Source organism: Saccopteryx leptura, chromosome 3, assembly GCF_036850995.1.
Source record: "Saccopteryx leptura isolate mSacLep1 chromosome 3, mSacLep1_pri_phased_curated, whole genome shotgun sequence".
Classification (NCBI taxonomy): Eukaryota; Metazoa; Chordata; class Mammalia; order Chiroptera; family Emballonuridae; genus Saccopteryx; species Saccopteryx leptura.
Window position 1 is genome coordinate 106361352 of NC_089505.1, and position 27026 is coordinate 106388377.

At 39.9% G+C, this 27026-nt stretch overlaps 1 protein-coding gene across 16 annotated transcripts in view; it reads right to left on the reverse strand.

Annotated features, from left to right (window-relative positions):
• Positions 1-27026, reverse strand: part of PUM1 (pumilio RNA binding family member 1) — a 145057-nt gene that overhangs the window by 87057 nt on the left and 30974 nt on the right. For all 16 annotated transcript variants that reach the window (XM_066375670.1, XM_066375685.1, XM_066375684.1 and 13 more), the window contains exon 3: positions 21685-21753. In XM_066375670.1, coding sequence (XP_066231767.1) covers positions 21685-21753 — 69 coding nt within the window. The remainder of the gene's footprint in view (positions 1-21684; positions 21754-27026) is intronic.

Sequence of the window (27026 nt, forward strand, 5' to 3'; positions counted from 1 at the left end):
GCCAAATCTCCCAGTATTAAAATTGGTATAGGCCCTGACCAAGTGGCACAGTGGACAGAGTCCCAGTGAACTGAGTGAGTTCAAGGGCTCAATTGCCAGTCAGAGCATGTAGGAGAAGCAACCAATGACTACACAAGTTAATGTTTCTCTTGCCCTCCCTTTCTTCTGCCCTCCCTCCCCCTCTCAAATCAATGGAAAATTTCTTTTAAAATCAGTATAAATATAAATCCTAAGTACATGCTAGAAGCAGCTTCAAATGTACTAAAACTCCATATGTTTTAGCAGAGTAGCATCAAGATCAATTAACTATTATCAATGAAAATAGCAGGGACTGAAAAGGCAAGTCTGAAAAAGGAAGAAAAAGGAGAGGGGGAAGAAATGAGAGAAAGAGAGAGAGAAAGAGAGAGAGAAAGAGAGAGAGAAAGAGAGAGAGAAAGAGAGAGGGGGGGCAGCATGCTGATTCTGGAAGGAAAAAAAGGTAGAAACTATGAGTTGCAAGAGTGCCTTGCAAATAGAGAAAAAAAGGAAAGTACTGCACCAAAGTACTTGAGGAAAGACAGAAGCAAACACAGTCCTCTTCCAAGTCTCTATATCTTACACAGAACCTAGTATTTTTTTCTTTTTACCAAAACATACCTCTCTCCACTCCTGTTGAGTAGTAAGCTGCATCTGAAATGGTAGATAACTCCTCTGGTTCTCGTGCCCTTATGTAATCCCCTTCCCCTGAGTGTGGGCTAAACCTAGTGACTTGCTTCTAAGAAATAACACAAGGCAAAAGTAATGGGTTGTCACTCTCAAGATTGTTAGAAAAACTGATTGATTAGTGTCGTCCCATTAAAATAAAAAAAGATTGTTATAAAAACTGACTCTTTCTTCTTGTCCTGTCTCTTGCGCCCTTGCTCTCATCTCAATTCTCTGCTCCCTTTGATGAAGCTAGCTAGCTGCTGTGTTGTAGAACCACAAGAGGTCACTGGACACCAATTCATTAGGAATTGAGGCCCTCAGTCCAACTTAATCCTGACATCAACCACATGAGTAAGCCTGCTTCCCCAACTAAACTTTGAGATGACTACAGCCCCAGCTGAAATCTTGACTGCTGCTTGCAAGGGACCCTGAAATAGAGGTTCTTGCAAAGCCATGACTGGGTTCTTGACCTCCAGAGCTGTGGAACTTAAAACCATGGTGTTTTAAGCCACTAAATTTTGGGGTAATTTTTCATGTAGCAATAGGTAACCAAAAGAGTTATAAATCCATGGGGGCCCTTTCTTATATTCAAAATACTTCTTTAAGAGTTTGATTTCAGCGTGCGGAGGACCCGGGTTCGATTCCCGGCCAGGGCACATAGGAGAAGCGCCCATTTGCTTCTCCACCCCTCCGCCGCGCTTTCCTCTCTGTCTCTCTCTTCCCCTCCCGCAGCCAAGGCTCCATTGGAGCAAAGATGGCCCGGGCGCTGGGCATGGCTCTGTGGCCTCTGCCTCAGGCGCTAGAGTGGCTCTGGTCGCAATATGGCGACGCCCAGGATGGGCAGAGCATCGCCCCCTGGGGGGCAGAGCACCGCCCCTGGTGGGTGTGCCGGGTGGATCCCGGTCGGGCGCATGCGGGAGTCTGTCTGACTGTCTCTCCCTGTTTCCAGCTTCAGAAAAATGAAAAAAATGAAAAAAAAAAAAAAAAAAAAAAAGAGTTTGATTTCAAGAAGCACTTCTTGTTCCGTTTCTAATATCTAAAATCCAAAAACTTTTGAACCTGGAAAAAATTACGTCCACTCCAGTTCTCCCCTATTCCTACAGCCCTTACTGAAAAACAACTGGCTTTTTCTCACAGCCAGTGGCTTGACTGGTTTGAGCGTCAGCCCGGGTACTGAAGATAGCTCAGTTGGTCCGAGAGTCAGCCTCAGACACTGAGGATAGCTCACTTGATTGGAGCACTGGCCCCAGACAGGGGTTGCTGGATGGATTCTGGTTGGGTGCATGCCAAAGTAGAATCTCCCTTTCTCTCACTTAAAAAAAATTAAAAATTAGCTCTTTTAAATTCTTCAAAAACAAATCAACTTAGTTAGACATGTTAAGCTTACTGAAAATTATTAGCAGCCACATATTCAAGATCAACTAAAATACATTACTGTTCAAATCTGATCATATTAAAAGGAGCTATACCAGTGGTCAGCAACCACAGCTCGCGAGCCACACGCGGCTCTTTGGCCCCTTGAGTGTGGCTCTTCCACAAAATACCACGTGCGGGCACAAAGGCCAGTGTAGGAGTACCCTAATTAAGTTAATAACAATGTACCTACCTATATAGTTTAAGTTTTAAAATTTTGGCTCTCAAAAGAAATTTTAATTGTTGTACTGTTGATATTTGGCTCTGTTGACTAATGAGTTTGCCTACCAGAGCTATACTATACTGAATTATAAAACAAAGTGATATTAAGTATCTAATTGTTTCAAATTCAACAGCAACCTTTCTGGAGGTAACATCATCCACAACACTGGCCAAAACATCCTGGGGTTCACCAACCCACTGGCATAAATCCAGGAGTTGCCAAACCTTCACTTGAACCACATCAAAATTAAATCACCAGAAATAGAAGTGTGACTAGTAGATGAAAAGATAGTTACCGCTTGCCCCTATCAAGAACTTGGAAATACTGTTCTTTGACAGGACAAAGAAAGAACAGATCACAGCAGGAGCTTAAAATATTCCCTTTTAGGCCTGACCTGTGGTGGCTCAGGAGATTAAACGTTGACCTGGAATGCTGAGGTTGCCAGTTCAAAACCCCAGTCTTGCCTGGTCAAGGCACATATGGGAGTTGATGCTTCCTGTTCCTCCTTCCCTTCTCTCTCTCTCTCTTCTCTAAAATAAATAAACTTTTTTAAAAAGCAAAAAAAAACCCTTCCCTTTTAAAAAATATTAGGCAATAAGAGAATTAAAAGATTTGACAATTCTAAAGGAAGATAACAGGAATTACGAATTGGTTCAACAAAAGCAAAGGAGACTCAGCAAGTCGGATGTAAACAGTATTATCCAGTTGGCTTGTTTGTGCATGGTGCACAAACAAGTCTATCCTTATAAAAAGCAAGTAATGCATCGGTCTAGGTAGTAACTTGACTATGACAGCCACTAAAAACATACAAGTAACTTCTGACTCAGACTCTGCTTGCCAAGCAAACTTTTTATAAGAATTTGGCTTCCTCCTATAGTCAAGCATGCTGCTGATCACCGGATGCAATTAACCTGTACACTGAAAAGTTATTATTTCTCCTTATAAATCAGTAAACTACATTATGGTTTTTGTACATTACTCTCCTGTGGTTCTGGTTAGTATGGGTTAGTTTCATAATCTAATCATCTCGATTAATGGTCACGCCTACAAAGCTGAGGAAAAGGACTTAGAAGAGCCTAAATCCTCTCCAGCAACGCAATAGGGCTTGTACTTTTCCTTGTATTACCCCAAGGTATCCCTGATTACCCCTATAATGATGTCTGTTCTCAAGTCTTTGGAAGGAAACACACACACACACACACACACACACACACACACACACACAATCATCCTAGCTTGAACTATAGGTTTGTAAAAGACAAGACTTAAGAGACCTGACTAGTGGTGGTACAGTGGATAGAGCTTCAACCTGGGACACTAAGAGCCAGGTTTAAAACCCCAAGATTGTAGGCTTGATCACGGGGCTGCTGGATTGAGCATGGTATCATCGACATGACCCCATGGTTGCTGGCTTGAAGCCCAATGTCCCTGACTTGAATAAGGGGTCGCTGTATTGTCTGGAGTCTCCTAGTCAAGGCAATATGAGAAGCATTCAATGAACAACTTAAGTGCCGTGACTACATGTTGATTTTTCTCATCTTACTCCCTTCCTGTCTCTCTCTTGTTCTCTCGCTCTGAAACTTAAAATAGCCCTGGATGGTTGCTTAGTGGTAGAGCATCAGCCGGACGTGTAGAAGTCCGGGGTTCAATTCTCAGGACACACAGGAGAAGTGACCATCAACTTCTCTACCCCTCCCTCTTTCCTTTCTCTCTTTCACACACAGTCTCTCTCTCTCTCTCTCTCTCTCTCTCTCTCTCTCTCTCTCTCTCCCTTCCTCCCTCCCTCCCTCCCTCCCTCCCTCTCTCCCCATCCCTCCTGTAGCCATGGTTCAAACAAGTTGCCCGGGTACTGAGGAGGAATCCATGGGTCCCCTCAGGTGCTAAAATAGCTTGGTTGCCAAGCAACGGAGCAGTGGCCCCAGCTGGGCCGAGTATCGTCTGGTAGGGGCCTTGCCTACTCTCACATGGTCAGGGCACATGTGAGAGTCTGTCTCTCTGCTTCCCCACCTCTCACTTAATAAAAATAACAAACAAACAAACAAATAAATAAATAAATAAATAAAGGGGGGAAAAAAGAGCAGAAAAAGATCTAAAGAAGAAATCAAGCAAGCATATTCCTAATGCTTCTGGCGAACTAAACAGAAATCAAGCCCTGGTTTACAAATTCTGTTATTCACTTGGGAAACCTCTAAATTTTTATTGAAAACACCTTTTTATATTGTCATCTAAAAAAGGGCAATACATACGTACACAAAGCCACACTTACATAATCAATCATCTCATTAATGCCTGACCGGTGGTGGCGCAGTGGATAGTATCAACAGGGAATGCTGAGGTCCCAGGTTTGAAACCTTAATGTCACAGGCTCAAAAGTAAGCTTCTCAGCTTGAACACAGGATCATCATACATGATCCCAAAATTGCTGGTTTGAACAAGGTGTCACTGGCTTGGCTTGACCCCCTCACCCCCATCAAGGCACATACAAGAAGTAATCAATGAACAACTAAAGTGAAGCATCTACAAGTCGATGCTTCTCTCTCCCCACTATCTCTCTCAAAATCAATAAAAAAAATCATCACATTAACCCCTAAGGCCCTTTAAACAGAGGTGGAGACAATAAACGGCTAAGAATGTCAAGAAGCCCTAGGCTTATTTTAAGGCATAATGTAGTGGTAAAACACATAAATGCTCTGATATCAAAAAATAAAAACTGGTTTTAAATGCCATATGTGATTTCAACCCCTCTATGCCCCAGTTTTCTCAGCTATAAAATGACCTATTACGAACATTAAATGAGACAGTGTATTAAGTACAGTGTTGCAGAGTAACCACTCAAAGAATTACCTACTATTATTATTATTTAAGAACTTAAATAATACTGACAAAACTAATGACTAGCCAATGAAATGCCCCCATGTGCCCAGCTAGTAGATATGAGCACAGCATCACCCAGCCCACTTCAGTGCAAATCCCATAGAATTAAGAGCCCGAACAAAACACTAGCTTTGCAGAAACTAAACGCTAGAATGATTATTAAGGACTGGGCTTGTTTGACCATACTACCACTAATATTCGCATAGGGAAGTACCAATGAAGTCTCCTGGTGGTCTCAAGACTAAATGCACACACTCCAACAAGTACTCTGTACTCAAGAGGAATAAAATATGAGGTCACTGCTGATATACTCAACGCAGGCTACATAAAGCTGTCTCTCGGAGCAGAAATGTGGCCTCTTAAGGAGTACTATTATTCACAGGAATGCTACAGCCCTGAAAGCTTGATCAAGTTTGATCATGTTATCTGGCAATGCAGACTTCCAACATAAATTTAGTTTCATTGGAATGTAGCTAGTGCTAAAGTCAAATACTGATATTTTAACTAGCTGGTAAGATACAGCCCCTCTCTCATTTTTTTAACCTCTTAGTAAATATCTCATTACATTAAAAGAATTTAACATTAACTCATAAAAAGGACCACTGTGAATGGACTGAAATTCACTGTGCTAGTCAGAGCTCTGATACATGAAAATTTCCAGAAATCCCTTATCAAGATCTTAATGTCCCTAGGAGGATTTACCTAGCCCTTCATACAACAGAGGGTTGTTGTGATATCAATGAGACAGTATACAAAGTGCTTTCACAAATACTATGAACTTTACATATATAATAATAAATTTTAACAAAAAACAGTGTAAGTCTAAATCAGTATCTTTTACAAGGCTTAAAGAAAAAGGTTTTATCCATTCATTGCTACAATTATTTTGGAGAACTGTCTTTATATCAGAAAATATATACATTAGGAGTTATGTTCATTCCTGAGAATTTATCTCATGACCAAAAAAAGAAGAGAAATCAAAAGAAAAAAACTCTACATTCGACATATAACAGCAAGAAAGCTGGGCGCAAACTAAATGTTTAATAAGGTAGCTGTTAAGTACTACAACAATGTAAGCTAACACAAAATAGCCATAATGACTATATGCTATATTTACAAAATAACATTAAATGTTAAAAGTAAAATACAAATGTAAAGACTGCTTCTTCAGGTACATCCTTCCCTTTTGGATCAAGATTGGAAAGAAAAATTAAAACTGAAATCAGTACTTGTTGGTGTGGTGGGATTATGGATGACTTGTTACATAATATATTTTTATTATGTATTTAGAACTGGATTTCCAATAAATAAAAATTGAGATTATGGGAGTACAAAATTCACTACAAATAATGCATTTTCTCTTAAGCAGACACATATCCTTTCATAATTTTAAACAAAAGTGAGTGGCAATTTTAAGGGAAGAAAAACATTTTTAAGAGTGCATAATGTGTTTCAAATATTTTTAAGCAAGTAGAAAATAATGTCCAATCCACTTTGAAAACTATAGTTTAAATAAGGAATGTTCGAAATTTTCAAGTTTAATCCAAGCCAGTTAGTTTTAATTAAACTAAAGTATATAAATACACAAATTAAAAGGACTGTATTTTAGTTCTCACCTTCACTTTCAGTTTAGGAAATCTGACCTAAATTCTCACTTCCCATTTATTTATCTACTACTTAAGGAACTATCCTACCTTTTCTTTTTTTAAAGATTTTATTTGATTTTACAGAGAGAGGAGGGGGTGGAGAACAACAAATATCAACTCATAGTTGCTTCACCTTACTGGTTCATTACTTGCTTGTGATATGTGCCTTGACTGGGCAAACCCAGGGTCTCAAACTGGCAACCTCAGTATTCCAGGTCGACACTGTATCCCACTGCACCACCACAGGTCAGGCTCCTGCCTTCTTTTTAATCAGCTACTCAATACTTATATGTAAAGATCATTTTTAAATATCGTAACATTTTTGTTCTATTTCATTTAACTCCAATCACAAAAAAAAACTGTTAAGAATCAACATCTGCTATAATTTTTTAATATTTCTCTACTAGGTGGCATCACAACCTGACATCTAGTAATTACTTCTTAAAATTTTTAGCAAGATGGTTACTACTGCAAACAAATGTCAATGTTAATGGGATCTTAACTAAATATCTCTTTTGGCTGAAATCTATTATATCCCTCCAAAAAAAGGAAGTTTCATTTTTTTGCATAATTATAATTATGCAGTATATAAAATTAACATATTTTTTAAAAATATTTTGCCAAGTTATTAAGTACTTTTCATAAGCACTGTTAATAACTGTATCTAACGTCCTTTAATAACATTTCCAGCGGTAAGGATAAAATCACACAAATCACTTAAGCTTGGAGACAGTAGGAGGTAATTTGATCTTTTCTCCCACATTTGGAAGATTACTTTACTGGCTACTAAAAAAATTTCTAAGTTTCAGCATCTCCATGTAAAAAGAGAAGCATTATTTGACCTGCATGAACCACTACTAGAAAAATGAATGTAGTAAAAGATTTCTTTGCCCTTAAAAATTAAAAAGAAAAACCTACCAGGAAGCAAACCGATACAGTTACAAAGCATTTTAAGATAAACATACTAATAGTGTGGTACAGACTAAACTTCATAACCCACCACAGATGAAGAAAGGAATATCTGGGAACCTGGGATACGACTGATCAAGGAATGCTTTAATGGGGAGTGGGGGGGTTAAGAGTGAGAAGACAGTGAAAAGGACTTGCAACAAACAGCAAATGTACAAATGGAAAGCAAGTGGGGCAGGTGTTCACCAGTAAGAAAGACCTTGGCACTGACATAGGAGAAGAACAAGGAGAGGGTGAAAAAAGCCCAACTAGTCCAGTGAGGTTTCATGGAGCATCAAGAAGTTGGGCTCTAATCCAACAGAGAGTAACATCATAAAAACTAACTTTAAAAGATTAATCTGGCCTGACCTGTGGTGGCGCAGTGGACAAAGTGTCGACCTGGAATGCTGAGGTCGCCAGTTCAAAACCCTGGATTGCCCGGTCAAGGCACATATGGGAGTTGAAGTTTTCTGCTCCTCCCCCTTCTCTCTCTCTCTCTCTCTCTCTCTCTCTCTCTCAAATGAATAAATAAATAAAAATAATTAAAAGATTAATCTGACATTTCTCCATAAAATGGGGTGAGGGAAAGCTTAAGACTGCTGGAAGGCTAAGCAAAGAGGTCACTACACTAATCTAGGCAAGACAAAGAACTTGTAGAAATGTGGGCAAAAAAGATACAAACTGCTGCTTAGATGTCTCTCTCTGTTTTAAAAATCATTAAAAACTAAAGCTATGTAATTTCAAAAGTGAAGACTCATCACTTTCACGAAGCAAGTCTACCACCAAAGTTCTTTTAATCAGGAGTCTATTCTGAGTACAAAGGCTAGATGAAAACAGGATACAAACGTAAATATATGGTGTTGCAAGTTTAAGTTTAAGAATCCAATGGGCCTGACCAGGTGGTAGCACAGTGGATAGAGCGTCAGACTGGGATGCGGAAGACCCAGGTTCGAGACCCCGAGGTCGCCAGCTTGAGCGCGGGCTCATCTGGTTTGAGCAGAAGCTCACCAGCTTGAACCCAAGGTCGCTGGCTCAAGCAAGGGGTTACTTGGTCTGCTGAAGGCCCGCAGTCAAGGCACATATGAGAAAGCAATCAATGAACAACTAAGGTGTTGCAACTCGCAACGAAAAACTAATGATTAATGCTTCTCATCTCTCCGTTCCTGTCTGTCTGTCCCTATCCCTCTCTCTGACTCTGTAAAAAGAAAAAGAAAAAAAAAAAGAATCCCATGGTAAAGTTTTAAGGTTGTCCTGAGGATTCACTGTGGGTTGCTGGGGAACAGTAAGAGTAAAAAAAAGGCAATCAACCAGAAAGAAAAATTTAGTAGCTCTTAAATTTTTGGACAACCACAAATTAGAACTGCAAACAGTCCTTCAATTGACTATTACTGTTGCAATGCATTCTCTTCAAAGGAGCACAGAGGCTTCCCAGTGCTCTTTACAAAACAAAGAACACAATCACTGTTAACACCTTCATCCTTAAAAAAAAACACACAAAAAACATTGGCTGTACTTTCATAAAGCTTGCGCTTCAAAAAAAAATTTAAAGTTACTGTTAGCACTTCAATCTCCATTTTATTTTATGATAAGTTAACCTGGGGCAAGCTCCACATAATCCTTTCCCCACTGCTGAACCCACTGAAAGTAAACTTTTCTTTATACCTTCCTGCTTCGGGTTATTGGAACACAGACAAAAGAAACTTCTTTTCTCTTTCTTCACAAAACTTGATAGACTGACAGTAAACTATGATCAAAAAATTAAGAAATGCCCAAAGTTACCCAGACTTTTCCAGCAGGGTATAGAAAAAGCATGTAAGGGCCCTGGCCGGTTGGCTCAGTGGTAGAGCGTCGGCCTGGCGTGCAGGAGTCCCGGGTTGATTCCAGGCCACAGCACACAGGAGAAGTGCTCATCTGCTTCTCCACCCCTCCCCCTCTCCTTCCTCTCTGTCTCTCTCTTCCCCTCCCACAGCCAAGGCTCCACTGGAGCAAAGATGGCCCTGGCGCTGGGGATGGTCCATGGGCTCTGCCTCAGGTGCTAGGATGGCTCTGGATGCAACAGAGCGACGCCCCAGAGGGGCAGAGCATCGCCCCCTGGTGGGCATGCCGGGTGGATCCCGGTCTGGCGCATGCGGGAGTCTGTCTGACTGCTTCCCTGTTTCCAGCTTCTGAAAAATGCAAAAAAAAAGAAAAAGCATGTATGGAAACAGAGGACTATGTCACCTCTGCAAGTTACCTATAAATAAGGTCATTTGTTTTTAAATACTATATGTATAAACTGTGCGGTTTTATCTAGAACATAACTACATTCATGTTATACTAAACGTTATATCTAAATGTTAATAATATGTGATTCTCGTTGAGTACCCGAGAGCCCAGTGCACAAAAGATAAGTCTCTACATTACTTAAGAAACCTATAAAGCTCATTAATAAAACCATGAAAATATCTAGAGTGCTTCATGATCTACCCTCCTCATAACCCCAAAGTGGGAAGCAAATAGCTCAATTAAGAAAGGAGAAAAAGGTCCTTTGCCATCTCCACAACCTAGTCAGCCTCAGAGTATTTTTAATTATTAAAATAACAAGACAAGGATCTCAGTAGGCCATATATGGACAAGTTCCCCTTTTCATGCATTCCAGGAGATGAATATTTCATGGATATGGCTACTATATACAGGGAAGACCAATACATAAAATAAACTAATTCTACATGCTTTGTTAAGAGAACCACAGAATTTATTAATTAACCAAGAGACAATGAGTTAAACTTTGGTGTTCTGGTTCCTCATCAATAAAATCACAGTGTACAAGAATTACACGCAACATAGTTTAATACATGCTTAAACAAGAAATATAACAAAATTTCAGTTCTCTAAATACCATTGTGTCTGGCTGTGTATATATAATGAGGATATTTCCATGCCCCAGCAAATGGCCCAGAGAAAGTGTCCTACTAATCTGGTTACAACTATATTAAACAAAAATAATTCTCTAATAGTTCAAAAATATAAAAATTTTCAGAGATGGTTGAATAAATGCTTTTCAGTTGTAACTGTTCCTCATCTTCCCCTTCATAACCCCATATCCCTGAGGTTGGAAAAGTATTCAGAACAGAGAATACAGGCAATAAATATTTACTGAATTGAACTGTGGTCCCTTGAGGGGAGGGCAATACCCCCCCCCCTTCTGAAGTAAAACAGAAAGTAAAGAAGCATATATGCTTAGAAAAAAGTATTTACTGGTATAAGATTCATTCAAAACAATGTAATAGGCAGTCACTGTTTGTTTACAAAGTACATTATTAGCTGAACCTTCTTCCCTCAACAAACTCAAGTTCAAGAAAATAGTTACCCAAATCACTGTGTATAAAATAAATTAGGACCAAAAAGATGATACAAATAACTTGCTACTTTTGGCCTCCATAGCTTCTGGTTGGTGAGAGCAAGAAAGCTTTTCTAGAGATGATAATTAGGGCTAGACTTTGAATAGTGGGTAGACCCTGGACATACAGAAACAGACAACAGAAAAATTCAGAATTTGGATACAGATCTATCTGGGTTCAAACAGCCGGCACATGATCATGTCAACCTAACCCCTGTTTTGTCTGATCTGTAATATTGAAGGACCACTGTGAAGACTGTAATGTACCTGAAGTGATTAGCACAGTACCTGGAAAAATCACACATGCTCAATATATTGCACCTATTATTATTTGAGCCTAATGAAAATTTAAATCAATCCAATATCTTGACACTTATGAACTTAGCTGGAGTTACCTGACCTTAGGATTAATTTTCTTCATGTAAAAAAAAATAAAAAGGTACTAATATCTCACAAAAACCTGTTGGGATTCACATAGGTAATGAAATCAATGCCAAAGTATATTGAAAGTGTTAATGTTTTATTGTAGTTATTTAGTTGGATTAGCCTCATATAAAGCATAATTACGTGGATTTAAAGAATAAAAATGTTTTCACCAAAGGAAGATCAAAGAGGAGAAATTAAATAAAGACAGATTAAGCAGTATGTGGATCAGCTATATCCTACTTCAAAGGAGCATGTTTTGCTGCATTCGAACATTCCAGGACAGTTCAACATACACGGTGGTAGATTTGCCTACTCTGCCCAGGGCAGGACAGAAGACAGATACTGACATGAGTGCGGTTCCACAAAGGTCTCAAAGTGACAAGACAGAACTGGGAAGCAGGCTCCAAATGTCATTTTCACCCACATTCTCAAAGTTATAAAATACCTTCTTCTTATCTTTGTTCTTCAAAATGCACAATCCCAATCCCAAAACTATTATGAGATCGCAAGAATTTTAAAAATTTTCCCAAACAAGACTCATGAAGAGGTCACTTTACCTCTAACACAGTCACTAATCTAATACAGGAAAGTTATTATTAACTATAATTACATTTCCCCAGGTCCCTTGGCCTGGCTACCTATATTTTCTTTAAAGTACACATTTCATTTTAATAGCAAGGTGTCAAAATCACCCAACAGACAGTGTTAATACAAAGTTATGGAACCAGGCAGCTTCTACTAAAAGCTACATTTTTTTAAAAATGGGGTTGCATTACACTGCTTGGCCAGATAATTTTATATTAATCTACTACAGGCAATATTAATTTTTCCTCCCTTTTGCAAGAAAGGTTACATGTTCTTGCTGGCAGATATATCTCCTTTCCAAAATTGAATCCATTTTGGAGTTGACTTAGTTACTATCATGAGACTCTAATTGCAAGGAATTGCCAGTGTGGGGAAGGGCTGTGTATACCAGAAGTACTTTTGGCTACCCATAGCCTCCAATTCTGTTTGCCAGGATGGAAAGATGTGGAAAAAAATTTAAGACTTGGCATCCACATTAGGCTCTCCCCTTTCCTTGACTTCAGAACCACCCACAAGCCCTAATGGACAGACACTTCAATGTCTTTGGGAGCTGTAGAACAGTGAATGCGTCACTTAGAGAACCCAATGAAAAGTTACTGAATCTCTACTGTATCATGAAGGCAAATATAGAAAGACATTTTTCAGATGCCCTATGAAGTACCCTAGAAAAGCAGAACTATTCCAGTTTTCTACTTTTTATTGAATTTATTGGGGTGATATGGGTTAATAAAACCATATAAATTTCAAGTGTACAACTCTTGAACTTAAAGTCACCACCTAAGGTCAAGTCTCTTTCCGCAACCATTTACCTAACTTTTGCTTTTTCCACCTCTCCCCACCCACTTTCCCCTCTGGCAATCACCATATTGTTATCTGTGTCTTTTTTCCCCTCAATCCCTTCACCTCTTCACTCAGCTTGCCAAGCAAGCCCCCATCCCCTCTGACCACTGTCAGTCTGTGTTATGTATCTATGAGTTTGTTTCTATTTTGTTTATTTTGTTCATTAGATTCCACATATAAGTAAAATCATATAGTTCTTGTCTTTCTCTGATTGGCTTATTTCACTTAGCTTAATGTTCTCCAGGTCTATCCATGCTGTCAAAAAGGTAAGATTGCCTTCTTTTTATGGCCACATGGTATTCCACTGTGTAAATGTACCACAGTTCTTTTATCCACTCATCTACCGATGGACACTAGGGCTGCTTCCAAGTCTTAGCTATTGTAAATAATGCTGCAATGATCACAGGGGTGTATATATTCTTTCAAATTAGTGTTTTGGGTTTCCTTAGATATATTTCCAGAAGTGGGATCACTGGGTCATAAGGCAGTTCCATTTTTAATTTTCTGAGGAAACTCCATACTGTCTTCCGCAACGGCTGCACCAATATGCACAAGGGTTCTCTTTTTTCCACATCCTCATCAACACTTGTTGTTTGTTGCTTTATTGACGATAGCCATTCTGACAGGTATGGAGTGATACTTTACTGTGGTTTTAATTTGCAGTTCTCTGATGATTAGTGACGTTAAACATCTTTTCATATGTCTCTTGGCCATCTGTATGTCCTCTGGAGAAATCTCTATTCAGGTCCTTGGCCTTTTTTTCCCCTTTTTTTTTGGGGGGGGGGTTTCCAAAGCTAGAAGCAGGGAGGCAGTCAGACTCCTGCATGCGCCCAACTGCAATCCACCTGGCATGCCCACCAGGGGGCTATACTCTGCCCATCTGGGGCATTGCTCCATTGTGGCCGAAGCCATTCTAGCGCCTGAGGTGGAGTCCATGGAGCCGTCCTCAGTGCCCAGGCCAACTTTGCTCCAATGGAGACTTGGCTGCAGGAGGGGAAGACAGAGATAGAGAAAGAAGAGGGGGAAGTGTGGGGAAGCAGATGGGCGCTTCTCCTGTGTGCCCTGGCCAGGAATCGAACCCGGGACCTCCAAACGCAGGGCCAACACTCTACCGCTGAATCAACTGGTCAGGGCCCCATTCTTTTTTTTTTACAGAAACAGAGAGAGAGAGCCAGAGAGAGGGATAGACAGGGACAGACAGACGGGAATGGAGAGAGATGAGAAGCATCAATCATTAGTTTTTCATTGTGCATTGTGACACCTTAGTTGTTCATTGATTGCTTTCTCACATGTGCCTTGACCGCGGGCCTTCAGCAGACCGAGTAACCCCTTGTTCGAGCCACCGACCTTGGGTCCAAGCTGGTGAGCTTTTTGCTCAAACCAGATGAGCCCACGCTCAAGCTGGCGACCTCAGGGTCTTGAACCTGGGTCCTTGGCATCCCAGTCCAACGCTCTATCCACTGTGCCACAGCTTGGTCAGGCAGGGCCCCATTTTTTAATTGTATTGTTTTCTTTTTCTTTTTTCTTTTTTTTCTTTTTTCTTTTTTCTGAAGCTGGAAACAGGGAGAGACAGTCAGACAGACTCCCGCATGCGCCCGACCGGGATCCACCCGGCACGCCCACCAGGGGCGATGCTCTGCCCATCCTGGGCGTCGCCATGTTGCGACCAGAGCCACTCTAGCGCCTGAGGCAGAGGCCACAGAGCCATCCCCAGAGCCCGGGTCATCTTTGCTCCAATGGAGCCCTGGCTGCGGGAGGGGAAGAGAGAGACAGAGAGGAAAGCGCGGCGGAGGGGTGGAGAAGCAAATGGGCACTTCTCCTGTGTGCCCTGGCCGGGAATCGAACCCGGGTCCTCCGCACGCTAGGCCAACGCTCTACCGCTGAGCCAACCGGCCAGGGCCTGTATTGTTTTCTAGTGTTGAGTTGTATAAGTTCTTTATAAATTTTGGAAATTAATCCCTTATCAAATATATCATTGGTGAATATGTCCTCCCATTCAGTGGACTGTCTTTTAATTTTGTTGACGGTTTCTTTTGCTGCGCAAAAGCTTTTTAGTTTGATATAGTCTCATTTGTTTTTCTTTTGTTTCCCTTGCCGAAGGTATTACATCAGCAAAAACATTGCTACCAGAAATGTCCAAGACTTAACTACCTATGTTTTCTTCTAGGCTTTTTATGGTTTCATGACTTACATTTAAGTCTTTAATCCATTTTAAGTTTATTCTTGTTTATGGTTAAGGTGGTAGTCTGGCTTCATTAATTTTTTTGCAAGTACCTGTCCAATTTTCCAAACACCATTTACTGAATAGACTGTCTTTACCTCACTGTGTGTTCTTGACTCCTTTGTCAAATATTAATTGACCACAAAGATCTATACGCAGCCTGACCAGGTGGTGGCACAGTGGATAGAGCGTCAGACTGGGATGTGGAGGACGCAGGTTCAAGAACCCGAGGTCACCAGCTTGAGCGTGGGCTCATCTGGTTTGAGCAGCTTGGACCCAAGGTCGTTGGCTTGAGCAAGGGGTTACTCGGTCTGCTGTAGCCCCAAGGTCAAGGTAATATGAGAAAGCAATCAATGAACAACTAAGGTGTCGCAATGAAAAACTAATGATTGATGCCTCTCATCTCTCTCTGTTCCTGTCTGTCTGTCCCTATTTATCCCTCTCTCTGACTCTCTCTCTGTCTCTGGAAAAAAAAAAAAAGATCTATGCTCAGAAAATTATAGAATACTGAAGAAATTGAGGAAGATACAAATAAGTGGAAGTATATCCCATGTTCATGGATAGGAAGACCTAACATCTTCAAAACAATCTATAGATTCAACGTAATTCCTATTAAAATACTAATAGCACATCTCACGGAACTAGAACAAATATTCTAAAAATCTATATGGAACCACAAAAGACCCTGAATAGCCTCAGTAATCTTGAGAAAGAATAATAAAGTTGAAGGTATTATGCTACCAGATATCAAACTATACTACAAGGTGATAGTAATCAAAACAGCATGGTACTAGAATAAAAACAGGCATATAGATTAACAGAACAGAAAAAAAAAAACTAGATAGTTTCCCAGGGTAAAAAAACCTGTTTTCTGTATTTTTAAAGATAAAATTATGGGCAAAATCCAAGAATCTTAGACTTGAAAGGATCCTGGGCAACTATCTAGTCCCACTTTGTTTTTCAGATAGAAAAGAAAAAAGCAAAGCCCAAAGAAGATGAATGTCTGGGTCAAGACCAGAAGCTATGGCTTCAAAGTTCTGGCCCAGTGAGATCTCATCTCCCTAGGTTATAATTTTCTTTGGGTTACCAGCTCTCCAAATTACTATCAAATTCCCTACTGTTTCACATTAATAGACAGAATTCCCATGTAATGTTCAATGAGAATCTGGGGCTACATTTTAAATATACCTCACCTTATTCTGCTTCCAGGGAACATGTTAGGATTTATGATTGTTCCATATACAGGAGCACTTTCCAGATTTCTTTCCTCAGGTATATAAACTTTTCTATTACCAAGTGTTAGTTTTTCTATGCTTCAGTTTTCTAAGACAAAGATAATGGGCCACATTTTGTTTATTCCAGAAATAATCACTACTATCTTAACATTCCTAAAAGCTATCAAGTTTACAACATATAAAACATTAAGTAAGCGCCCTGGCCGGAGAGCTCGGCTGGTTGCAGTATCATCCTAAATCTCAGAAGTTGCCAGTTCAATCCCCTGTCAGGGCACAGACAGGATCAGATTGATGTTCCTGTCTCTCTCACTCCCTTCCTCTCTCTCTAAAATCAATAAATAAAAATTAAAAAAAAAATTAAGTTAGCTTCAAAAGAAGAAAAGTCCTTGTGGTTTTTAAAAGCTAGAAAACCAATTATGCAGAATAAAGTGCCTTTTCTGTCAAAGGCTCTCACTCAAAGCACTTTCCAATTAGAACCACTCTCCTCTTTGTAAATCCATTCCTTTAGGATGTGAACAGTAATAATGCTGCCCTCCTACATGTGGACCAAAGAAGTCACACAGGATCATAAGCCAAATCAATAGAGAAACAGAGCTCAGAAACCCAAGGTTAGTGAGCCTTCCTCAGTACTACAAAGATACACCCTTAAATACTCAACTAACAAGACAAATCTTTTCATTTGTAAATAAAGAAGCTGCTCAAATACGTGCCTTTAAACTTTTCAGAACTTCAACTTAAGTTAAATGAAATGGGCTAGCAAGCAATGGATGAAATATTTGAAAATAATTTGTGGCCCTAATTCTAAAAGTTTCCTATTGTCCTTTCTATGTTGACTTTCTAGAACAGAGGACAAGTAAAGCACTTGTACTGAGGCCTTCAGCTAAGAACTGTACTTCAGACAACGAACAAAACTTGAAGGTAATGTTTTAAGAAGCCACTTCTTTAGCAAGATTTCTACTAAAATAGGCTCTAAATCTTGCTCTGTTACAGCAAAACTTTAGTAGTGATTTTGATGAAAAAATATAAAAAAAAAACAAAGCAGCTGAACATTACTAGAGATCAATTTCATTTAATGTAGCCAATTTTCTTTGAATTCTAAAGATTCAAACATTCTTGAACATAGGTATTGTTTACTCTAATGAGGTGTTGTCCCTCCTTTCTCCCCCCACCACAAGCAAATACACATAAAATAACCACAGCAAAAATATACCATGCCTGGCTTAAAAGTCCACACAATTTAATTGTAATGTTAGTGTTTATATGGATAAAGGCTATATTCATACACATTTCCTATCAGAGATGTTTTACTGCTAAAAAGGAAATTCAATGAAGTTTAACTAGAAGCTGTGGTTTTTATATTTTTATATAAAAGCTTAGTTTCTTCATTTCTCTTTTATGCTGGTCTCCCTTTTATCACTGCAAAAAATTTTCTCCCAACCTGCACCTATGTGAATCCTAACTAAACTAGATGTTTCCCAAGTCTTATACCTTCCTCTATTCAAGGAATCACAAACTAGTCCTGCCGATACTCATCACTCCCTTTTCTAAACTCAAACCATACACAGAAAAAACTGTGCACTCTTTCTGTTGTCCTATGTATTCACTGCTTCCTCAACTAGCTAAAGAAAGTTCCTCGGGTACAGAAACTGAGTACTCCATATTTAGTTTGTCACCTTTGTACCTAGACACTAGTTATGCTTTCAAAATAGAACTTCATGCCCTGGCTGGACAGCGCTGTTGGTTAGAGCATGATCCAGAAGAGCAGAGGTTACGGGTTCTCTCCCCAGGCAGGGCACATACAGAACACATTGATGTTCTTGTCTCTCTCCCTCCCTTCCTCTCTAAAATTAGTAAAAATTAAAAAAAAAAAAAAAAAAAAGCAAAACTTAAAAAATATATAGCTTCAGTAAGTACCGTATTTCCCCATGTATAAGACACCATTAATGGAGGGAAATTTGGGGTCTAAAAACTGGGTGTTTCTTATCCAGTGGTTGTAGTTTTTTTACTTGCGTTTCCCACTTTTTCGCATTTGTTTATGCTCTCATTATTAAAGACAGTGATTCATCATCAGACACAGATGAGGACAAGCTAATGGATGACAGTGATGAGGAGTTGTATGAATTTTATAATGAGTAAAACTTGAGTTCAATAACTTTATATAATACTCTTTTTTTTTTAATATTGGGCCTCAAAATTAATGTGAGTCTTATACATGGGGAAATACAGTATTTGTATTTTGAGAGGGAGGTATATTAAGCATTTTTTTGAAACCTCCCCCAAATCAATTTTTATAAAGCTTACTAAAATGAGATTTGTATCACCAATCATTGTGTAAGTATTGGCTTTATTTTAAGAACTCATGCTTTAGTGAGGAAGCCAGGTCAGAATCCCAGCTAGCTGTGTCACCCTAGGCCAATGGTTCTCAAAGTGTATGCCAGGGCACACTGGTACACCCTAGAAGATTTCCAGATGCGCCCTATGGTGTTCCAGATAAATATGTGCCTGTTGGGGACCAAAAAACCAACAAAGGTTTTGGAGTTTAGTTTTTTGGGGGGGACAGAGGTGTGGGGAATTGGCTGCAAGCTGACAGTTGGCCCAACCCTCCACCTCACTTGCCTGATTAGGTTGCAAAAGGCTGTTAAGCTGTGGTGCTGGATTGTTTACACTACCCCCCCCCCCCATGTTCCCTGGAAAGACTGGAGGCAAGTTTCTTCTATCCTTTGTTTGGTGTAAAGTTAAGATGATATGTATGGTGGAGGTTTTCTGCACTCAACACAATTAAGAGTAAAAAAGAGGAATTCTTCAATGTATTGATGAAGAAATGAGTTTGCCTTTCAAATATATGCCCAAACATTGAAGAAATCGCTAGGACACACCAGGCTCATGTTTCTCATAAAACACAAAAATGAAAAAACTAACACATTCACACCAGCACCTGCCGAATTTACTAAATCTTACTAAGAATGTAACTATATATATAAAAATAACTGTCATTTTTAAATTTTTTAGCCCCTCTTTTCTATTAAATCTAAAAAGCATAACTCAAAAAATGTAAGTAACAAAAATGTTTTTTAATGTCAGAATAAATTTAATTTTGCCGTATTTATTTTGTTTAATTACCATAAAAGCACACTTGGACCTTATTTTTTTTAATATTTGACTTATTATAACATATTTCTCAGAAATTTGTATATAGTACACCTATGCCTACAATTATTTGTAGGATTTTAAATGCACCCCAACTTCAGAAAGTTTGAGAACCACTGCCCTAGGCAAATTAATTCATTTCTACTGGCCTTTTCCCTTATCTGCATAACAGTACTGTCCTGGAGTTATAGATGAGATAAAGCATGCAAATCCCTTATCTGCCTTATATATGGTCAATATATGGTAGTGTTATTACTCTGTGAATAAAAATGAGGAAAGAAGGAGTGACACTATATTACTAATGGACAGTACTCTTAGTTATTTACTACACACAGTTACAATACAGGTCTTAGGGATTCTATACATATTAACAAAAAATGGCATTTCTAACAAAAATGAGGATGAGGTTTGGAGACCTAGAATAAAAGGCATTTTAGAACACCCCCCCCCAAAAAAAAAGATTTTAAAAATAGTTCTGTTAAGTGCATTTAAATAAAATTCACAATCTATTGAATTCTGTTCACTATTCTTCAATTTGAATTAAATATTTAGAGATTATTCAGTCTTACAAAACAGCAACAGGGCATTATTTTTATTTTGCATAATTAATTTTTAAAACCTGGGATGGAATTTTTGGTGGTGTGAACCAAGTTAGAATCTCAGAAATTTGAGAAAAAGATAAATGTGGTTTTCCCCACCTGTACTTAATATCAGATCCATCTGTAAAGTTTCTGTTCAACTTTGCTCCAGAATTTTTACAACTACATATGTACTTATGGTTTACTGTTGTACACTGTTTTAATGATAATAGGAGGCATAGGAAGCACAACACATACCAATCTTCTCTAATGCTCTGGGGAAAAAACAAGAACAGACCAAAAACCAATGAACCTAACTAAGATGACAGGACACTGGACTCTGACCACAAGAAGATTCAGAAAAGCTGGAAAACAAAATGATAACAAAGAAAGCAAGAATCTCAGGACCAAAAACATCAGAAAAGTTTAACTATTTTATATCTAAGCACAAGGGCAGTCTACAAATATGTTACATATCAGAAAAGAAATTATCTTAATTGTGAATCCTCAGAACCTAGCACAGTGCCTGGGATCAAAGAATACAGGCTAAATCAAAGAACAAATGCATTTAATGAAGGGTATAAAAAATAATCCAGAATATAGCTATTATCCCTTCATTTAAAACACTAAAATAGATGTGGGAATTTTTAAATATTAGATAGACAAAAAAATAAAACAAGAAAAAACCCAAGGTTAACACTCTAGAACAAGAGAATCACAAGCCAATGGCCCCAATGTATGAATCTGTAACATCTTCAGCAATTCAAACTGTATGTTCTATCTTATCCCCAATCCATTCTTACTGTCAACAACTAGAACCACCAGAAGTCGGCTGCACTTCATCTATTCTCCTCATTCTTTTAGAATTATGGCCATCTTCCTTATCAAGATAATGGATGATAATAAATTTTGTTTTTGCAAATTTTGAACATTAAAAACCAAAATTCTTGTTTCTGAATACTGCATACATAAGGGATGACTGGCTCAGGCCTCTATTTCTGGAATTATTTCATCAGAAGTCCAACAACTTCCTTTTCAAAATGGAGCTCTAAACAACTTCCTCAAAAATGGCACTACTCTAAAAACAGGTTATCAACATATCCTGATTAACAACCAATCTAAGCCTCCCTCCCACTAGCAAATGGAAAATGAAGTAAAGGTATAATAGACATTTGATGCATATAAAATTAAATTATTTTGTAAAACTTTAACACCTCAATTTAGAACTGACTGGCTAATACTCATAAATTTGTGCTATTTTGGTTGCTTTGTTTTTGTTTTTAAGACATTAGGCTAAGGTTAACTTTCTTCTTATAATGAGATCATTTTGACAAAATTCTGCAATATTCCATTCCTATCATCAGAATGGCAACAAGGAAAAACAAGCACATACTTCTGGAGACTAGATTCGGACACATCTGATGAAAGACAGCTTCAACCTTCCCTAAAAACAGGCCCACTTTTCTGACACACCAGTTCACTTACCTCTCCCATCGCTCTTCCCTCCAGAGCAAGTGCTTGAAAATCATGATTCAGTTCATCCATAGAACGTACCTATTGTTCAGAATAGAGGAGGGAAAAGTTTCAAGTTAGCATCTTGAATTTTACGTACACATTAAACACAGTTGTAAAGCTCTTATATGCTGGCTGTCAGATATTGACAAAAGCAGTAACAATTTTCAAGTGATTGATATTAAACATTCACTTACCTTTAACCACCATCAGAGTTCAGCAATGACCCCTGCTTTCTCCCCTCCCATTCCCTTGTTTTCAAAACATGAAAAACACATAATCCAGAAAAAGAAAAAGCAAATTACATCACATGAAAATTATGTCAGCTATTTTTCATACATTTTAATTTAATAAGTAAAAACCAACATATTAAGGGGCAATTACACATGAAGATGATCATACAACTTAAACCTGCCTGCTGAGTCAAAGACGATAGTCCTTGTCGCCATAGTACTAGAAACACATAGATTAGGGAACTCAGCTGCTCTAACCCAGTATTTCTTTGATAAACTTTAGGGAAAGGTGCTGTAAACTATATAACAGAGCACCCCAAGATTGCTCCATACTAGAAGATCTGGCAAGGGGGGCGCTTCTAGAATCACAAAATCAGAGGGAAAATAATAGCATGTATCACAAGAATTACTTCAAACTTTCCCTATCATAAATGTATTACCCGGCCCTGGCTGGTTGGCTCAGCGGTAGAGCGTAGGCCTGGCGTGCGGGGGACCTGGGTTCGATTCCCGGCCAGGGCACATGGGAGAAGCGCCCATTTGCTTCTCCACCCCCACCCCCTCTTTCCTCTCTGTCTCTCTCTTCCCCTCCCGCAGCCAAGGCTCCATTGGAGCAGGGATGACCCGGGCGCTGGGGATGGCTCCTTGGCCTCTGCCCCAGGTGCTAGAGTGGCTCTGGTAGCAGTGGGGCGACCCCTGGAGGGGCAGAGCGTCGCCCCTGGTGGGCGTGCCGGGTGGATCCCGGTCGGGCGCATGCGGGAGTCTGTCTGACTGTCTCTCCCCGTTTTCAGCTTCAGAAAAATACAAAAAAAAAAATAATAATAAATAAAAAAATAAAATAAATAAATAAATGTATTACCCACATCATAACAATCTTTCTAGGCTTCAATTAACTCATCCCCACTGTCATCACTACAAGGTAATGTTAAGATCAAGGATGACGTATGAAACAGATTACTCAAAACAATCAAATTTGTGCTATTCAAAAACTGTTTGCTGTCCAATGGTCTGTTGGTCCTCTCAGTTATAAGCAGCAAAAACACCTCTGCTGCCTTGGGCTAGAGTAGAGTCCCTTGTTTACGAAAGAGGACGCTCTTCTGCCTATCTGAGAAAGACTGCTGATTGCCTGAAGCGGGAATCTCTCACCAGCATCTCATCACTACTTCTCAATGGAGTTGTACAATTTCTAGCAGGGAGTTAAATGCAAAGACAGTCTGGCTAGAGCCAGGCCAGGAGAGGGCAGAGTATGGAGAGTGCGAACCAAAATATAGCTCAGGGAATCAACTTACGGCTTTTATTAACTAACATGCTGCCTGTATACCATCTAATAATCTTAATTTAACTGAACTGACACCACATAAAAATACAGCTGCACTGTTTGAAATCACATTATTTTCAAAACTCAGAGCTGATACAATGCTACAAATGACAGACACACTCACTGTACCACTTTAACAGTTTGGGGTGCTTGCTGAATATATAAATGTATAAAATTCAAAATGAAGCTGAAATTCAGCCATGAGAACAAAGACAGTGACAAGGCTTGTTACTGTGGTAAAACAGTTTGAAAGGCATTGAAACAGAGTATGAGCACACTGTAAAGTGTTTAGGTAAGCACACTGAATAAACTCCTCAACTATATGTGGTAAAAATAAAGGGGTGAGAGAGGATGAGAGCAGGATGTTAGCTGGAAACTCTGTATCTGTTAGATGAAATCATGTTGAGCCTTCAGGTCAGAATTAATTAACATTTACAAAGCATGTTAATCAAATGCATAAAGCTCTGTATCTAGTTCTTTCTGAGGACTCTATAATCATTCATTTACCTCGAGCTAGGCATTTCTTAAAAATCCAAAAATCTGCAAATAGTTTCAATCAAGAACACTGGAAAATCTGTTCTTTCCCAAGGAAAATGGAGGAGGAGTAAGCAAAGACAGAACGTGCAATATGCATATTATGTAATCACCATCACATTGTTCTCACGGTGATCATTCCCATTTAAGAGATCAGAAAACAGAGCCTCAGAGAAATGACTTCACCAACCATTGTTGAGTAGAGAAGAGGAGGACCTAAATAGCACTGCTAGGATCAAATCCAGGTCTTCCAATTTAAAGAGCAAAGGTCCTGACCTGACCTGTGGTGGGACAGTGGATAAAGCATCAACCTGGACTACTGAGGTTGCTGGTTCAAAACCGGTTTGCCCAGTCAAAACACATACAAGAAGCAACTATGAGAGCTGATGCTTCCCACTCCTCCCCACTACCTTTCTCTCTCTTAAATCAATAAGTAAAATCTAAAATAATAATAAAGAGCAAGGTCCTTCTACATCACCAATCTGTCTCCTGGCAGCCACAGGAATTTCCTACCCCCAGAGAAAACTGTCTTCTGTTTCTGCTGTGGGCTTTGATGAGTATGCTCTCTTGGTCTAGTCTTTGCCTTCCACTGTCTCCTCCCCCTACCTTCAAAATACACCCATCCTCCCATTGGAGCAATTTCCATTCCCTTCTATTATATCTTCCCACCCATCATTCTCTCCACCACTTATTTGCTCACTAGCTCACTCTCTCAGGTCTCCTCTCTCACTCTCTCTAGCTCTTCTCTTCACCTTCAGCCCTCCCTTTTGAGGGGAGTCTCCCTCTACTCACCTACCTCTGTGTACTACTCCCTCCCCCTGTAGAGGACTGTTGAAGAGCAGCCTCACTTTGTTTTCTTTGCTAGTCCAGAAACTCATTTTAAACCATTTGTCCATAGTTGACTACACACACAAAAGAAATCATTCTCACAAAACTGTTCTTAACTAGTAAGGAACTTATTGCTTAAAATGAAAGCTACACCTAGTATGGTCAACACCAGGCAGATTCTCCAGACAAAATTCTTCCTGGGAAACAAAACTAATGATCAGAAGATGTTCAGGAATCAGGAAAAATCAGAGAATGAAGACAGAACAGTAAGAAATATTATAGACAGGTAACAAAAGACTTTATCATAAAGCTGAAAAGCTAGCTGCAAATTATAATCAGAGCAAATGTTCCCATTAAGACAGAATAATCGCCCTGGCCGGTTGGCTCAGCGGTAGAGCGTCGGCCTGGCGTGCGGGGGACCCGGGTTCGATTCCCAGCCAGGGCACATAGGAGAAGCGCCCATTTGCTTCTCCAACCCCCCCCCCTCCTTCCTCTCTGTCTCTCTCTTCCCCTCCCGCAGCCAAGGTTCCTGGGGATGGCTCCTTGGCCTCTGCCCCAGGCGCTAGAGTGGCTCTGGTCACAGCAGAGCGACGCCCCGGAGGGGCAGAGCATCACCCCCTGGTGGGCAGAGCATCGCCCCTGGTGGGCGTGCCGGGTGGATCCCGGTCGGGCGCATGCGGGAGTCTGTCTGACTGTCTCTCCCCGTTTCCAGCTTCAGAAAAATAACAAAAAAAAAAAAAAAAAAAGACAGAATAATCTTTTCAAGTTCTTGTATTCAAACTCCCCTTTCTCTAGAATTCTAGTACTACTTACTAATTCCTTCACTTTTTATTATTTATTTATTTTAGAGAGGAAGGAGAGAGAGAGGAGAGAAGGAGCAGGAAGTATCAACTCCCATATGTGCCTTGATTAGACAAGCCCAGGGTTTCAAACCAGCCACCTTAGCATTCCAGGTCGAAGCTTTATCCACTGCAATACCCAAGTCAGACTCCTTCACTTTTTAAAATTTTTATTTATTAATTTCTCAAGAGAGGAAGGGGGGTGGGAAAGAGAGACACATACACACACAGGAACATTGAGCTGTTCCCATATGTGACATGACCAGGGATCAAAACGGCAATCTCTGTACTTAAGGATGATGCTCTAACCAACTATCTGGCCAGGGCTCCTTCACCTTTTTTTTTCTTCTTTTTTTTAAATTGAGAACGGGAGGCAGAGAGGCAGACTCTCACATGTGCCCTGACAGGGATCCACCTGGTAAGTCCCCTATGGGGTGATGCTCAGCCCATCCTGAGTGTTGCTCCATTGCTCGGTAACTGAGCTATTTTTAGTGCCTGAAGGAGAAGCCACAGAGCCATCCTCAGCACCCAGAGCCAACTCACTCAAATCAATCGAGCTATCGCTATGGAAGAGGGGGAAGAGAGAAGGAGGAGAGAAGATAGGGAGAGGGGGAGGGGGAGAGGAAGAAAGGAAAAGAAGGAGAGAAGGGGAAGGGTGAGGGGGAGAGGGAGAGGGAGAAAGGAAAAGAAGGAGAGAAGGGGAAGGGGGAGGGGTGGAGAAGCAGATGGTTGCTTTTGTGTGCCCTGACTAGGAATCAAACCTGGGACATCCACATGCCAGGCAAATGCTCTACCACTGAGCCAAGCAGCCAGGGCCTCCTTCACTTTTGTTAAAAGACTCCCAGTAATTGATCTTATCTACTTTTGTTTTCACAAAATTATTTCCTATTTTTCTCTTTATGCTACTTGCCAAAATATAACTTTCTCATGTCCCTCCAGGACTTTACTTTATTGTTGTCTCTCCACATAAAGACATCTCCCACTCCCTTTATTATTAAAGAGTAAAAGCAAGATGATCACTTCAGTGCCTGACCTACCTCTATATTCCTCTCTTCATACCAGGGGTCCCCAAACATTTTACACAGGGTGCCAGTTTATTGTCCCTCAGACCGTTGGAGGGCCGGACTATAAGAAAAAACTATGAACAAATCCCTATGCATACTGCACATATCTTATTTTAAAGTAAAAAAATTAAAAAAAAACGGGAACATATACAATATTTAAAATAAAGAACAAGTAAATTTAAATCAACAAACTGACCCGTATTTCAATGGGAACTATGGGCCTGCTTTTGGCTAATGAGATGGTCAATGTCCGGTTCCATATTTGTCACTGCTAGCCGTAACAAGTGATATGACGCGCTTCTGGAGCCGTGACGCATGCGTCCCGCATCACCGGAAGTAGTACTATACGTGAGTGACGCTGCGCTTTGCGGCGCCACCACATACAGTACTCACTGACCACCAATGGAAGAGGTGCCCCTTCCGGAAGTGCGGCAGGGCCGGATAAATGGCCTCAGGGGGCCGCAGTTTGGGGACCCCTGCTTCATACTACCCAATGATATCA